Source organism: Mustela erminea, chromosome 8 (assembly GCF_009829155.1).
Source record: "Mustela erminea isolate mMusErm1 chromosome 8, mMusErm1.Pri, whole genome shotgun sequence".
In the NCBI taxonomy this organism is placed as follows: domain Eukaryota; kingdom Metazoa; phylum Chordata; class Mammalia; order Carnivora; family Mustelidae; genus Mustela; species Mustela erminea.
The window spans coordinates 102,439,110-102,454,019 of record NC_045621.1 but is presented as its reverse complement, the minus strand read 5'-3'; the positions used below and the strand labels follow the sequence as shown (position 1 = coordinate 102,454,019).

Below are 14,910 nucleotides of genomic sequence, written 5' to 3'. Positions count from 1 at the left end.
CTTTGCAAAATAGACATGAATGAATAATTTATAGGGCTCTTTACAAACATCTAGATTTCTTAATCATTCTAGAAAAATCCGGTTCGATTACTTACAGCAGCAGGTCTGTGCTAAACCAACCCAGAAATGGTTACCAGTAAGTAAAATTTATGGTTCCCAATGGGCCAGCCTTTCACAGACCTGCACTGTAAACATCTTTTTTATTTTTTTTTTTAATACACCAGAACCCACAAAGCCATCGCTTTTACTAGCCAAAGGCACCATGTGTGATAAATCCTCAAACCCTTTACTCTGCAAGAAGGTTCCCGACTTCATGTATGGATGATCATATTTCCCGCTTTACTTTGGCAAGAACTCCATGACGCTGCGCTCTTTGCGGCCAGTTCCCAATCAGGGGTGCCTGCACCGAGGCCGCGAAGCCCTAATTCTTCCGACTCCCTGAGACGCTGAGGCACAAGGAAGCAGGCCAGGGGTTGGCGGCGTCAGCGGGGAGAGGCCCACATGCCATCCCATGCCACGGTGGACCCGTGCCCTGCCCAGACTTACCGACAGCAGGCTGCTGTGACATGTGGCCAACGCCAGCGTCTGAAGCCTGAGTCCCCCGGCAACCCCGCTGTGATCCAGGCCTCTGCCTCTTGCTTAGGGCTCCCTCTGATGTATGGGCAGCCTGACTCTGTCTTTGAAGTCAGGGCTCAAGCTGACCCTCCGAGGCAAGGGACCCGCTGGGCTACTGCCCTCCTCAGCTTACACTCCAGCTCCTGGCCACGGGGACCGGCTCCTGGACTGGGAGCAGTGACTGATGCCCGGTTACCGAGTGCACAGCAAGAGAGCCTTCTGGTTGATACTTCCTGTTTGGGGAGGAAACCTCACTGGGGATAATGAGTGGCTCAGACTCCAGTGTCTTGGCCACAGGAACTGAGGCAGGACAGCCAGCAAAACCCAGGATGCCCCATCTAGGCCAGGTGGAGGCTGCCTCCCCGTGTGTGTGTGTGTGTGTGTGTGTGTGTGTGTGTGTGAGAGAGAGAGAGAGGTGTGCTTACTTCCCGTGTGTGTGTGTGTGTGTGTGTGTGTGTGTGTGTGTTTCTGTGCGTCCGTGTATCTGTGTGAGAGAGAGAGGGAGGGAGGGAGGTGCCTTTACTCTTCGGGTTACAAAGCCAAACATAATGGCTGCAGAAAGCAGCAATTTGTCAATTGCCGTGGGGGTAATTTATCGCAATCACCGTGGCTGGCATTGGCTTCGTGATCATTTTCTCAGAGTTTCTGTGCCGACAAAGCCTCCATGGTCGTCCTTGCTAGTCAGTGCCCACAGTGGGGAGAAGGACAGACAGAAGGGCCCACAGACAGAAGACCGTGCTGCCACAAGGGTGAAGCCAGGATGGGCGTGAGCCTGCCTCCTGATGATGGCTTTTCTGGCGACCCCAGAGGCCACGCTGGCAGACCAGAGGGCAGGCAGAGGTTTGGAGTCTTTTTTTAATCATCAAAGTTAATTATACCATGTCCAGACTTAGGACAAGTATATTCTACAGCTTTCTACTTGTTTGAAAACTGGTGATCTTGGAAAATGGAGGTTTTGAGTAACCCTGCTCATTTTGAGAACCAGAATACATATACCACCCGGCTCTGGGCAGGTCACTCTGTTATTACAAGTGGCAGAACAGGGGCTGCACAGTCGTCTAACTGCTGTGTCTGTGTCCTGTCTCTTTGGCCAGAGAGAGACCTCCCATAGGCAGGGGTATTCTTGAATCCCCTGTGTCCCGCATAAATCAGGGCACACAGATTGCAGTGTTACCTTGCCCAGATGCCTTTCTCTCTCTGTTCTGATCATTCAGTTAAACAGTGAACGTGAAAGCCCCCCAAACCACATTTTGGTTTACACCTTTCCTGTGCTTTGCTGTGGGCCACTCACTGACTGCTACCCCAGAATCTCCCTCTGCTGCCTGCTGATACTCTGGATGGTCACTCAGCTTCCCAGTGAGACTGTAGGCTCCCCAAGGGCAGGGACCTGGTGCCCTGTACCCCTAGGTATCCCCACCCCTGCTCATGGTATTCTGCTCACTGGAAGTGCATAGGTGCCTGTGGGGTCCAGGGGGTTTCTTAAGCTGCAGGTTTGGGGCAGCCCCAGCACCCCCGATTCAGTAGCTGGGGTGAGCTCTGCGTTCTCTTGTCTCCTCAAACTTTTGGGTGGTCTCCCATCCCCTTGGAGAAGCTGTACTGTCAGGACCTCATCCATCCATCCATCCTTCCTTCCTTCCTCCTTCCCTTTCAAGATTTTATTTATTCATTTATCAGAGAGAGAGAGCAAGCACAAGCAGGGGGAGCTGCAAGCCGAGGGAGAGGGAGAAGCAGGTTCCCCACTAAGTAAGTAACCTGATGCGGGGCTCAATCCCAGGACTCTGGGATCATGACCTGAGCCTGAGGCAGGCACTTAACTGACTGAGCCACCCAGGCATCCCAGGACCTCACCATTTCTTGTGAAAGCAAATGCTCCAAGTGTGAGTGGACAGGGACATGCCCATGGTTCTGAGAGGTCCAGGCTGGCTTTGATTCGCCCATGTCCTGGGGCTGTCAGTGAGCCAGCAGCTGTGCCCTGAGTCCCCGCTCTACCTCTGCCACACGCAGCCCTGGCAGATCAGAACACTGAAGAACTGGAGCGAAGTTTACAGGAGGACAGACAGGCCCAACAGGCAGCACACAACAGGTCACTGTCAGCTCTCCAGTCCAGGAACACCCGGAGGGCAGAGCTTTCCTGGATAGAAGTCCCCAACCCCAGCACAATCCTTGGCTGCCCTGCCCAGCACAGGCTCTTTTCCTTCCGTTCCAGTTCCGGTACTTCTGGCCAGCCGGAAGCCATCTGCATGGACCAACCACCAGAGCCCTAGTCCCACCTCTGGTCGGGGCTGATTCATCGGACAGTGGTGACTGGCTCCCCAACCCTGACCCAGCACGGGCCCCTCCCATTCCAAAAGGCCACCCTAAGTGATGCCGCATGTCACCCTGTCTTGGCACAGACTTCACCCAGAGGGCCCATGTCACAGCCAACATCCTTCCACTATGAGCCCGGAATGACTGACCTTCAGAGAGACCCTCGCCCCGACTGCCAGGCATGCTGGGACGTCCCGAGCCCACCCTCTGGACACCCTGATGGTCATACCACAAACACACGTGGCAGTCAAGGCTCATCCAGCAGAGACCCCCCCACACCCCGGCTTTGGGAGACCTGCTGTTCCCCCCACTCCCCACCCAGAACGGAGACCGCCCCATTCCCCAGTCCCCAAATGCCTTTATATTTCCCTGTGATTGAGTTTCTACATCTCGGGGCTCTACCTTCTACAGTTTAATCTAATGGGATAGCTCTGGAAGGCTTAAGAACATGACTGCTTACATCCCATCTGGCTCCCAGGAAGCGGGAGAGAAAGGTGGAAGTAGTTACTGCCTGATCGCAGGACAGTTGGCGCCCACCGGTCCCATGATCTGCCAGGTGACTGAGGAGGACAGGCTGATCAGGAACAGCTGTGCAACTAACTGTCCAGTGACCGTGTTCCACGTGTGAGGGGGAGGGAAGCCTTCTGCCCTGGGATGAAGTGACCATGAGGGCCTTTGTGATACTGCGACTGAGCAGTCCCCGATCCTGCCCGGCAGCCCGCTCACCCCTAGCCGATTCCCTCTCAAGTACCTGGCACCCAGTTGATTCTGGGAAATGTTTCTTGGATGAATAAATGAGGCAGAATTTGGACAAGCATGTATAGGTAGTGGTTAGGAGCCTGAAGTTTGCGGGGAAGAACGGACGGAAGCCTAGTGTTTCCTCGGGAAGTTTATACCGTAAGGAGAAAAATATTACCCAATTCCCAAGAGAGCTGAAGGTTCAAATGAGCTCACAGTTATAATGCGCTCCGCCCAGGGCCTGGCAGGTGGGGTACTGAGTGTTCAGGCATGATGACTGTCATTTCAGGTGTGATCCAAGGCGTGCCCGTGGCATGCCAAGGACGTGAAGGTGGATGTGCAGGCGTCTGGGGAGCCTGGATGGCTGGTGGGCCCAGCTGCAGAGGGCAGCAGGAGGAAGCGAGAATTCTGTAGCTGAATGTTTAAAAACCACCTGGAGTGGCCCTTCCCCACCTCTTCTCTCCCACCTCCAAGTTCCGTAACCCCCACAGCCTCCTGGATTGGGGCTGCGCTGGCAAAGATAGAATATGAGTGGGAAAAAGAGGCACACGTCCCACTAACCCCCAGGAGGGATGAAAAGAGGCTGCTTGACCTTAGGTTTTAATAGCTGTTTAAAAAGGCGAGCTTCTTTGTTTTAAAGCAAGAGGCCCAATCTGGGTCCAGGGGCTAGGAAGCAATTTCATGGAGTGCCCATCTGACGCAGCCGGGACCGACCCGCCAAGCTAGTCTTGGCCACTACACGGGTGGGGAGGGCAGGAAGCGGGGGAGATCCAGCCCCAGGGAGCCTGGACATCACTGTATCAACTGCTTCCCTGGCCCTTCCCAGTGTGCCTGAAAATCACCCTGGCCACCGAGATGTTCTTTTTGCTGACTGGCCAGGGAATGAAGCAGGAGCACAGACTTTTCTCCCAGTCTGGAAGACTCTGGCCAGGACAAGCAGGGAGCCTTGAGGCATGGGCCCATGGCCAGCTTTGCAACAAAGGAGCAGCCACTCTCCGGGCCTTAACCACCTTCTCTAGGGAACTGAGGGGGCTGGGAATAGAAGAGCATTGAGCCTAGAAGGTCCCCAGCTGATAAACGCTCAAATCCCTGGGGGAAGAGGGTGGGCTCTGATATTTAATTTATTGCACTCCTAAAACTCAGCACTTGACATAGCTAATCCCCCAGGCAGACATTATCGTCACTGTCTTACAGATGTATCAGGCTCAGCGTCCTTAGCAAGGTTTTACAGATGGAGGGAATGCAGGGAGTTGTGAGGTCTTAGTCAAAGTCACATGGGAAAGAGCTGGGGTTCCGACTTGTTCCATGGGACTGCGAAGCCAGAGGCTCTCAGCTACGGTCTGCCAGTTCCTCGGTTCAGGTGTGCGGCTTTGCACTATAGTCATTAACTCTCACTTTTTAACTATTTTGGAGCCCTGCCCAGTACTCTGATAAGTGCAAGGAGGGAAGGGCCACAGGGCAAGGAGAGGAAACATGAATGGGAGGACATTTCACCTGTTTGTCCTAGAGCGCCCACAGATCCTAGGGAAGACAGCAGGCTTGGGACTGCCGGTCCAACCCTCTAGGAAACAGGTGGCCTGGACTGAGCTTCCTGCAGACTTAGAGGCCAGCGTCACCCCATACTGACTCCAGGCCATCCTCCTAGGTTGCCTGGCTGAGGCCAACTGGCCCATCTTTCAAGGTCTCCTTCCCTTCTGTACCCCAGGGATGCTCCCTGCTCCACTAAGGTCATTTATCCATCAGTTGATGATCAAACACCTGCTCCAAGCTGCACTCCCATCACCCCTCCCCGCAAGTCTCCGTAGGCCAGGAGGGAGAGCGACAGGCTCCCCTGAGGAAGACAGTCCTCCAGGTGCTCCTGGCTGGGTGCAGGGGGTTTCATGCAGACTCAGATACAGTCAGACGTGGGGAGGATCTAGGCATCTGTGTTTTTAACAAATCATGCAGGTGACTGAAGGGACACATCCACGTGAGACCGTTTGGGCTTGTGGCTATCCTGGACCCCAGCACCACCTTCTCTGCAATGCCACCTTTGAGAACATGTCCTGTTTGTCCCACCAGCAGGCTGCCCTGGGCTCGCCAGTCAGATAAACCCAGGTGCAAATCCCTATTTCGGCAACTTGCTACCTGTGTGTTTTTGCCAAATACCCATGCTCTCTGAGGCTCAGTTTCCCCATCTGGAACAACATGATGGCGTTGCCTTCCTGCCTTGAGGATTAACTGGGACAGTGCGGGCAAAGCAAGCTGTCTGGAACAGATAAATGCACACTAAATGTCTGCTATTAATTATATCATCACTGCACCCTGATGGACAGAAATACTTCCCTGGGGCTATTTCCAGAACCCCGCTTCTGGAGCCTGTTTCCGAAGCCTCCCTGGACACCTGCGAGGCCTTTCTGTGCCCTCCGCCAGGGCTCCAGGACAACCTGCCCGCATTTTCTCCGGGGTTTTGGCCTCCGGCCCCCAAAACGACATTAGCTCAGTACCTTCCCCTTTATCTACCCAGAGTGCCCAAAAGTTCTAACCACACCCTTGCCCCCAAATTTCGGGAAAATGGACAGGAGGGTTAAGTTTGCCGGGCAAGAGCGGGCAATGGTCAGCCTGGCCTCTTCCAGTTCAAGGTCGGGCGCCCCCGCCCTTGTCGCCGGCTCTGCTTGGGGCTGTGAAGCGGATGGGAGGCCTGACAGTAAGGTCCCGCCCCCGCTCCCCGCCCTCCCCGGATACTGGTCGGCCGGAGCCTCGGGGACCCGGGACCCGTGCCCTCGGCGGGACCGCAACGCTTCAGCCTCGGTCCGGACGCCTGCTCTCCCTAGTCCCGCCCCCCGCGGAGCGCCCCTGGCCCTGCCTCCCGACCCCGAGCAGGCTGCCGGCGTCCCCCGGGGGAAGGCAGGCGGGCAAAGTTGGGGGGCCGGGGATCCGGGTTCTCAGCCGCCGAGCGCACGTGGTGGCTCGGTCCCCGCGGCCCCGGTCGCCTGCAGACGCGTGGCGGCGCCGGGGCCCCCCGAGCGGCGGTGGCGTGGGGCGCAGCGGGGAGCCGCCTGGGCGAGGGTCCCGGGCGGGGCACAGTCCACAGCCTGGCTACGACACGGCGGAGGGGGTCACTCACCAGTCCGGCCCGCCGCTCGGAGCCGCGGCGGCGGCTGAAGGTCCGCGTTGGAGGCGGTGGCCCGGCCCCGAGGCTCCTCCTCTCTCCGCGCCCCGCCCGCCCGCGGGGAAGGACCTGCGGCGGGGTGGGTGGCCGCCCGCCAGCCCGCCGCTGCTTATCCGCCTCGGCCACGTCCACCAAGGCCGCAATCGGGGAGCTGCAGGGCCCCCCATCGCAGTCTGGCCCTGCAGCCCAGGCTGCGGCGGCCACCGCCGACCTTCCGCCCCCGGCCCGACGTTCAGAGCCAGCCCGCCCACTTCCTGATCTGCGTCCCCTCCTCCCTGAAGGGGCTAAAGTATGCAGGACTCCGGGCTGCCACTTATCCGGGACAATGAGGGCGTGGAGGCCAGGGTGACTTCCTTAATCTGGGGGACACCTCAAATCCACTGCCATTTTATAATCGAGGGTAACTGGTTGGTCAGGTTTGCACAGATGGCAAGAGACCGAGGTGTCAGACTGGAAACTGCTTCCTTCTTTTCCGCCACAGAAGCAGCAGGCAATAGAGACCCCTTCTCGATAAGGCAGCATCCAAGGCACTGTGGTCCTGGCACTTTTCCGTACCTTGTCCATACATGGGGTAGGCCTTTAATCCTCGACCACTGTCCCCGGGGTTTCAAGACCTGGGACCTGGTGGAGGGCGCTTAGGAGGAACTGCTGGGGACCACAGGGTTTGCTTTCCTGTCTAGATCTCCTAGGCCCCCCACACTCCCCTGCCCCTGAAAAAAGGTGACCCAGACAGTGCCTGCTGCCCTCCCTTGCTCCCTGTGGGTGGCATCACAGCACAGCACAGGTGTTTGGGGTGTCTTTCTAGAGGTGTGTGCGCCCTCCTGAAGCCTTTTCTCACCTCCAACCTCACCTCAAGGCTGGGCGCTGCTGACTTACTCCCTTCCCTTCACAGGGGATGAGATAGGGGCTCTGGTTAGGTGGGGTCCCGTTGGCATTAAGGTCCCTCATCTTCTGGGAGACTGACTGGGGCAGACCCTTGGGACTCCATCTAGAAAATGCCTGGGGGGCATATTCCACCAGCACCTTTAGATTATTCCCAGGAGCCCAGCAGGGCAGGAGAGATAAGCCCTAGGGAGGGTTATCTGAGTCTGGAGGCCAGACTCTGGGGACTGGGCCCTACAAATGGACCCCCACAGAGCCTAACAGAGGGCGAAGAGGCAGAGTTCTGACCTTCCCCCACAGTGTGGGGAATGCTGCTCCCACCTCTGCCCTTCCTGAGATCCCCCATGAATACCTATGCTTGCTCACCTCCCGCCTAGAATACTTCCCGCCCACAGCTCTCTGCAAGGTCCAGATTCCCTCCTGCCTCCTTTTGCTCCATCCGGCCCCCAGGGCAACACCCTCTCGGAGCTCCCCACTCAGGGAACCCTGCCATACCACACCATGTCCCATGCACGGGGGCCTGGGAGCCCAATGTCTCACCCCTGCCCTTGGATGGTGGGTTGCTGCCGTAGTGGGTTGTAAACTTTAGGAGCCTGTTCCTAACCCCCTTTGTTGCACCCCCCCCCCATACACACACTGGTGCTTTTTAAGTATCTCTGGCTGATGGCAATCTCTGAGCATCCTTCCTGCAGTGCTAGCGAGCAGCACAAGGAGACTGAGGCACTCAGAGGTGTTCTAGCCTTCTTGGAAGGACTCTTGGATCCATCCAGCATCCTTCCAAAGAAACCTGGTGGGCCTCTTCGTGAGGCTTCCCATGAGTTGGAGAGAGAGAGAGAGAGACGAAGGCTGGCCTGACACAGGAATATAGAGGGAGTAACATCCGAAGGGGAACATGAACTTCTACAAGAGAACACCGGGGGCCTGAGGGAGACAGGGAGGGGGGTTGGTGAACGCCCTGCTGTAGGCCAAGGTGTAGGTGGAGAGAACACCACCTACTCCATTGATCTTGGTGCTTTGCGGGTCTGTATCCCCCACCAGGATTGGGAGCAGCTTGTCTGTCAGGGGGTCTGATGTGGGTGTGGGCTCAGGAAATGTTTCCTGAATCCTTTGAGGGCCAAGCTCTTGGAAGCAGAGGAGCTCTGTCCTGACCTAGGGGGGAGGACAGTGCGTTGACACTGTCTGAGCACCTCCTCTGTGCCAGCCTCGCGTCTGATCAGGCCAAGGGCAGAGCAGTCAGAGCCGTTCTTTCCAGACATTTGGCAGCTCCTGTTACTTCTCTGCTCCACCCACACCCCACCCTCTCCTGGTGGCCTCCTCTCCTCCCCTCAAACAGATCAGGCAGGGTCCTCAGGCCACAGCCCTTGCTGTTACCTCTGCCCAGCCCCTGGCTGTCCCGGTGGCACCCCTTCAGGTGTGAAGGGCCTCCTTCAGGTCCTTGCAGAAATAGCGTCATCTCCATGAAACCCGCCCCATCCTCCCCCATCCCCCATCCAGGTACAGTGTCCTATTTCTTTACTGCTTTTTGAAAGCTTTCTCTTCTAACATGCCGTGAAACATACTTTTCCCGTTTGTTTTGTCTTAACTGTCTGCTCCCACAGAAATGTGAGCTCCCTGGGGCAAGGAGCTAGCTCTGCCTCATTGACGTCTGTATTCTCAGCGCCCAGTGTGGTGCCTGGCACATAGCTCAGTGAATGTACCTCCCATTCTTACCTTTCTTCACCTCCCTCTGCATCTCTGGGAAACTTCCCCCACAGTTCTTGACTACCCCAGAGCCAGCGTGTTACTGGAACAGAGAAAGTGTCCAGTACATGCACAGAAGCATGTCTGGGCCTAGAGTTGCCCAGTATTCTCTTCATGAAGCCCCTAGTGTCAGCCTCCTGAGATGGCCCTTTTCTCTGAAGACGAGGCTTGCCCTCTGGCTCAGAAGACAAGAGCATCCAGAAAGAGAATCTAGAGGCTCACTGCCTTCTTGGGCCAGAGAGAAGACCGTTGTGCCCTCTCAGCTTCTTAGATTGATCCAAAATTTATAGGCTAGGACAGAGCACATCCATTTCACAAAATAAACACCCTAATTGACTGTGAAGAGATGGCCACGAGAAGCCATGTGCTCAGTACTCTGATGGCTGGGGGCCAGGCCCTCCTGGATCTAGAGGGTGCTCCAAGCCTCTGGGCACAGGTTGCTGCTCCCTCTCTCGTGAGGGAGGAAACGAGGCTGCAATTCTGGTGCTCGATCCTGATGGTGATCTGGGCAAATGAAAGAATTTCTCTGCCACAGTGGTGACCAATACGTAAAACCATGTGGGAGCCACCCAGAGCTGAAGCAGCAGTCAATGGTAAGAATGGTCTGTGAGAAGAGGCCCGGAATGGGGAGGCAAGCTGGCAAAGTGTGCTTGGGGCCTGGGATTGAAGTTCACAAACGGTCTCTACTTGGCACCTTATTTGGAACCCATATTGTATGGCATGGTAAAGGTGCCTTCCAGAGCCCTGGGAGCCCCAGTGCAGTACCTCGGAGCTTAGTGCTCTGGCCTAAGGCTGCCCTTCTTCAGTCCTCTGTTGAAACGTGAGCCCTCCCGAGAGGAAAAGAGCTCTGAGCTCAGTGTAGTGATCTGTGTATCCCCAGGAGATTTAACTGTGGCCAGGACAGGAGCATGGAGAAGATTCTAAAGGCAAGCGCTAAAGGGGTAGTGTGAATAATGGGCGGGGGATGGGGTAGGTAGGAGCAACCATTCTTCTAAGGGAGCTCACTAGCACATAGTAGGCACTTAACTCGCTGTGTAACGTCAAGTGTCTTGGCTTGTGACCAGACCACCAGTGGCCAATGAGAATGTAGGAAGCTGCCCCAGTAACTCCAAGGAACATTCAATGAGCCCAGAAGCGGGTCCTCCTTGTGGGTCTATAGGAGCATACTTCGCCTTTAAGTTGGGGGAGTTTGCAAAAGGTACACAGCTGGAGAAATCTGGGTTTTAGCCCCTTGCTCCAAAGGTGGTGCATGTGACGGCCTCAGAGAGGGTTTAAAATTAACAGAATCCCAGCCCTGCCCCCAACATCCCGAATCAGATGTGCATTTTAACCAGACCCGCCAGAGATTGTGGGCACCCTCAAGTTTGAGAACGCCCTGGTCTACGGTGCCCAGGAAAGCAGCAAGTCCTTGAACTCCTGGGCCAAAGCTGAGGATCAGAAGCCTAGTCCAGGCTACACTCCGCCTTGGCGGATGGCACTTTAATACTGCGCTTTGTTTTCCCAGGGTTCTTATGAGCCCAACGGCCTGACTTAATCTGCTTCTGAATTTTTGTAAATAGGGATTAAATGATTCTGCCCTTCACAACACTCAATGCCTATTATATAAAGCTTCAAGAAGAAAAATGTTAGATGAATACGCTTACTCCTTTCCAATAACTGATCTTAGTTCTTGTTTTACTGTGGTGGCTAGGATATTCAGACCCACAGTCATGGACTGTAGGATCCTCATTGAATATACTTAAGTTCTGCTTTATTCTCCCATAGTCCGTGACTTTTTTGGTGTCAAGTTTACAATAAGCTATCTTCAGCTGCTTTTGGAAAAAGTCAGTTGTGTAAGTAAACTAAATAGGAAACACCTGGGTGCTGCCATGGCTAGACCTTTCTCCCCCTCGGCAGCCATCACCCTTTCCCGGCAAGAGCAAGGTCACAGCACGTCCTCTGCTTTAATTTTGAGAAGGGGACGGAGGGCTGGGGAGAAGGATGTGCCCTTCTGTGTATCCAGGCATCACCAAGGAAAGCAAATCCCACCAGGCAGGGGTCACATGGAGGGGGGAAATCATGATAAGGTGCTCACACCATGCCTCCCCACCCCCCCCGTTTCTGCTTGGTCCATCCCCATGTCTGTCTCACCTGATGGCGGGTGCAAGGTCCTGTCCTTCATGCCAGGGGACTCTCCACAGCCTGGGGTGGAGAAATCCAGTGCCCCCGAGGCCTCGTCCGCCATCTCTTCACGTGCTGCTCCTTCTGCCGGGTGAAACACACTCAGCTCACTTGGTGCAGGGGGTAGGCGGAGGACCGACTCCGCGGAGGCGACTCACAGACTCAGACTGGGAGAGTCACAGCTCTGCAAGGCAGAGGTGGGGGGTCACTGACCTCAGGCTCATCTACAAACACACTGCAGTTAGAGGTTAGCGGCAGAGATAAGCCCTCCCCACCCCTCCCCTCCCACTGTGTTTCAACCTGCTCCCTTCTGTTTCCTGAGTCTTGGTTCTCCAGGAAAGGTGAGGGAAGGCAAAGGGCATTGGTTGAGGTCCCACCTTGGGGCCGGCGCTGGGCCACGTTTAAATCACCCCCCATAAGCTTCACTGGCTCCTGCCAGGTGACTGGGATCTGCTCCATTCTTTAGATGGGGGAGGGGACCTGCTTGGCCTCATACACTGAGGAAATAACAGCAGCCCAACTCCTGGATCTTTCTACTACCTTTGCCTCGCTAGGTGGAAGGCTCCTGTGGGCAGTGGCCAGCACCCCTTTGGTGACTCCCATTAGTGCCCAGGACTGGGGCCAGCGTGGTGCTGGGAGCGGAACAGGGGCAGTCCATGTGGTGTGACAGAGGGGACATGAGCCACAGCAGGGGATTCTGTCCCCAACACTCCTCACGGTGCCTGCCATTGCCTCAGTGAGGTTCCATCAGCTGTCCCCAGCCTCCACAGGGGTGGCAGCTACACGGGGCTGTGTCCCCCTGAGGTTTGCAGAGCCTGGAGCAGGTCTGTGGAACGCCAGCAAGGCTGCCAAGAGCCTACTTCTCTCTGGCCTAGTGCCGGTTTCACTGACACGCACACAAGTGTGTCATCATCCTCAGAGCCACCTTCAAATGTTTGCTGGGATCGCAGTTCTATGCCAAAGGCCAGGAGCCACAGTGAGCCGGCCACGGGGTCTCCTGGGCTGAGGAGAGGGCCGGGCTTGGTCTCTGGAGGCATCTGGAGGATAAAGAAACACACTGACCTGGGTTCAGATGGGGTCTCCCCACAGAACCTTGATCTCCTCAGCAGTAATCCAAGAGAATATGCTGCCTCAGGTGATGTGAGAATGAAGTGAGAAATTTCCAGATGAGTGCCTGGCTCTTAGTGGGTGTCCATTAAAACGCTGCCGGCCAATCTGAGAGGAAAAAAAAGTGTGCTCAGGGAAAGGAAGACAGGCCACTGAAAAGCCCAGTTCCATAAGAAATATACTTCTTGGCAGGCCCCATCTTCCCTTTTGGAAAAGTCTTCTTCCTTGTCCTGCATTCTGATCTAGATCCTCTCCTCCTCTGAGAAGTGCTCAGGGAACCCTGTCTCCTCTGACCTCATGGTAGGGAACCAGTAGGTGATGAATGCCTACCCCTCCTTCGTCCCTCGCCCCAGAGGTCGGTGGGTGCCGTGACACCCTAGTCTGGGAATCAGGAGACTTGGCCATGCTCTGCCATGGAGCTCACCATCAAATCTCCCCTTGCTGAGCCTCCCACTGCTGCCAGCTCAACGTATCTGTGAAGTGGGGATGATGAAGCGGGAGCAGTAAGCTAAGTACAGAGGGTACTCATGTTAAGTCCTATCTCCCCTCACCTAGATTCCCTTGGCTCCTTGTCCTCTGCCACAGTCAATCCCCTAGGCCTAGGCCAAGGGTGGGACTGCAGACTGCAGGTCCTACCTTGGCCCTGATCTAAAAGCAGGGTGGAAGATGGGGTGGAAAGAGAGTCCTAGGACCCTGGGTGCACTCTGTCCCTTCAGCTGGCCTGAGGGTGGAGGGCCTGATTTGGTGGCAGCAAGGCCCAGTCTTCCCTCCACTCTCACATTCAGGGTCACAGTCTTTCCTGAAGTTCCAGAAACCTTCATTCCTCCAGGGTGGAAGGAAGGATGGGAGGGACCCCTGTCTCCCCACTTCTGCTCCAGGCCCATCTGGTTGCTCTGATTCTGGAAACTGTTCTGTAACGCCTACAGCCTCCCGGGCATACTCTCCACTTTTGCTGGGTGTATGAGGATGTCAGCTCCCCTGGATTCTGGTTCCAGTTTTGCTCCAGCCACCATGACCTTAGCCAAGACCCTCCTCCTCCTCAGACCTCCATTCCCCCAGAGGTAAAATGCAGTGGGTTGCAAATGCCCAGAGGAGCCTGAGTTCTTGGCAGATGCCTTTGTGGGGTGAGGACCTAGGTCAAGGCTGCGTGTGTGTCCCACCCCTTCCTTATCTAGAGCAGGGGCCCTCTTATCTATCTATAGGTAGGATCAGGTTGACCATCCATGGGGTAGAAATCCCAAAAGTCCCCTCCACAGCTAGGATTCTCCTTTGGTTAAATTAGGGCCTCTGAAGAGTAGGGGAGGATCGGGGGTGTCAAGAATCTGGTCTCCCCAGGAAACTAATTTCTGATGTTCGTTGCCAAGGCAGTCAGGGTTCAGGGTCAGCAGGTGCTGGGAGAGGGGAGGTGCAGGCCTAGGGTAGATGTTTTCTGTGCTGGGAAGGGGGTGGGATGGGGCAGGGGCTGTGGGTGCCCTTTTGACACTGAAGCCCACAGGGCTGCATCTCTCCTGGTGCCCTTTCCTGGAATGCAGTAATGCCTGAATGAATTAATTGGCTACAAGATACACGTATACAGTGCTTATGCAAATTTATGCAAACAACATGCAAATGCAGCTAGCCTTAGGCTGGGTGCCCTGGGATGGCAGCTGGTGGGGGATGGGGTGCCCCTGTCATTTCTGACTTTGCCTAAGGCCTCTGAGGATGTCACAGGGAGAGGCCCACCACTTCCCCTCTGCTCCACACAGTCCCTTCTCAGAGGGCTTAGACAGGAGACCTGAGACTGAATCGGTGGCACCTGCCCCCATGTCTATGCTGCACCGTGCAAGAAGACGCCGGGGGTACTGAGGGGACACGGGAGAGAAGATTCCAGGCCCGGATGGTCTGGTTTGGGTCAATATCCTCATTCCTTAGGAAAGGACAGGGAGGTTTGGAGAATGCACAGCTGGTGGTAGGAGAAACAGAATTTGGCCCAAGGCTGCCCGAGGCTGACTCCACGCCCTTTCCCCACAGCTGCCAGCTCCAGTGCTGTGCCCCCCTGTGTGTGTGTGTTTGTGTGGGCATGGGGCTGCATGGAGCCTCCAGACCTCTGCAGTAATGGGGCCTAGACCTGCTTAATGTGTAAGCCCCAGGCCACTCCTCCATCCGCGGACCCAGCGCCTGGTGCTTGGCAGGTTTTCTGCAATGGTTCTCACGAAGGGCTGAAAGCCTGC

At 55.8% G+C, this 14,910-nt stretch overlaps 1 protein-coding gene across 3 annotated transcripts in view; it reads right to left on the bottom strand.

The window, feature by feature from the left end:
- Positions 1–11,789, bottom strand: part of STEAP3 (STEAP3 metalloreductase) — a 48,471-nt gene extending 36,682 nt beyond the window's left edge. The window contains exon 1 of one of the 3 annotated variants that reach the window (XM_032353855.1): positions 11,564–11,789. In XM_032353855.1, coding sequence (XP_032209746.1) covers positions 11,564–11,657 — 94 coding nt within the window. In that variant the 5' untranslated portion in view covers positions 11,658–11,789. Of the gene's footprint in view, positions 1–546; positions 949–6,766; positions 7,062–11,563 lie in introns of those variants that run through there. The other 2 variants (XM_032353857.1, XM_032353856.1) reach the window with 2 other exon arrangements.
- Between the last annotated feature and the right edge of the window lie 3,121 nt (positions 11,790–14,910).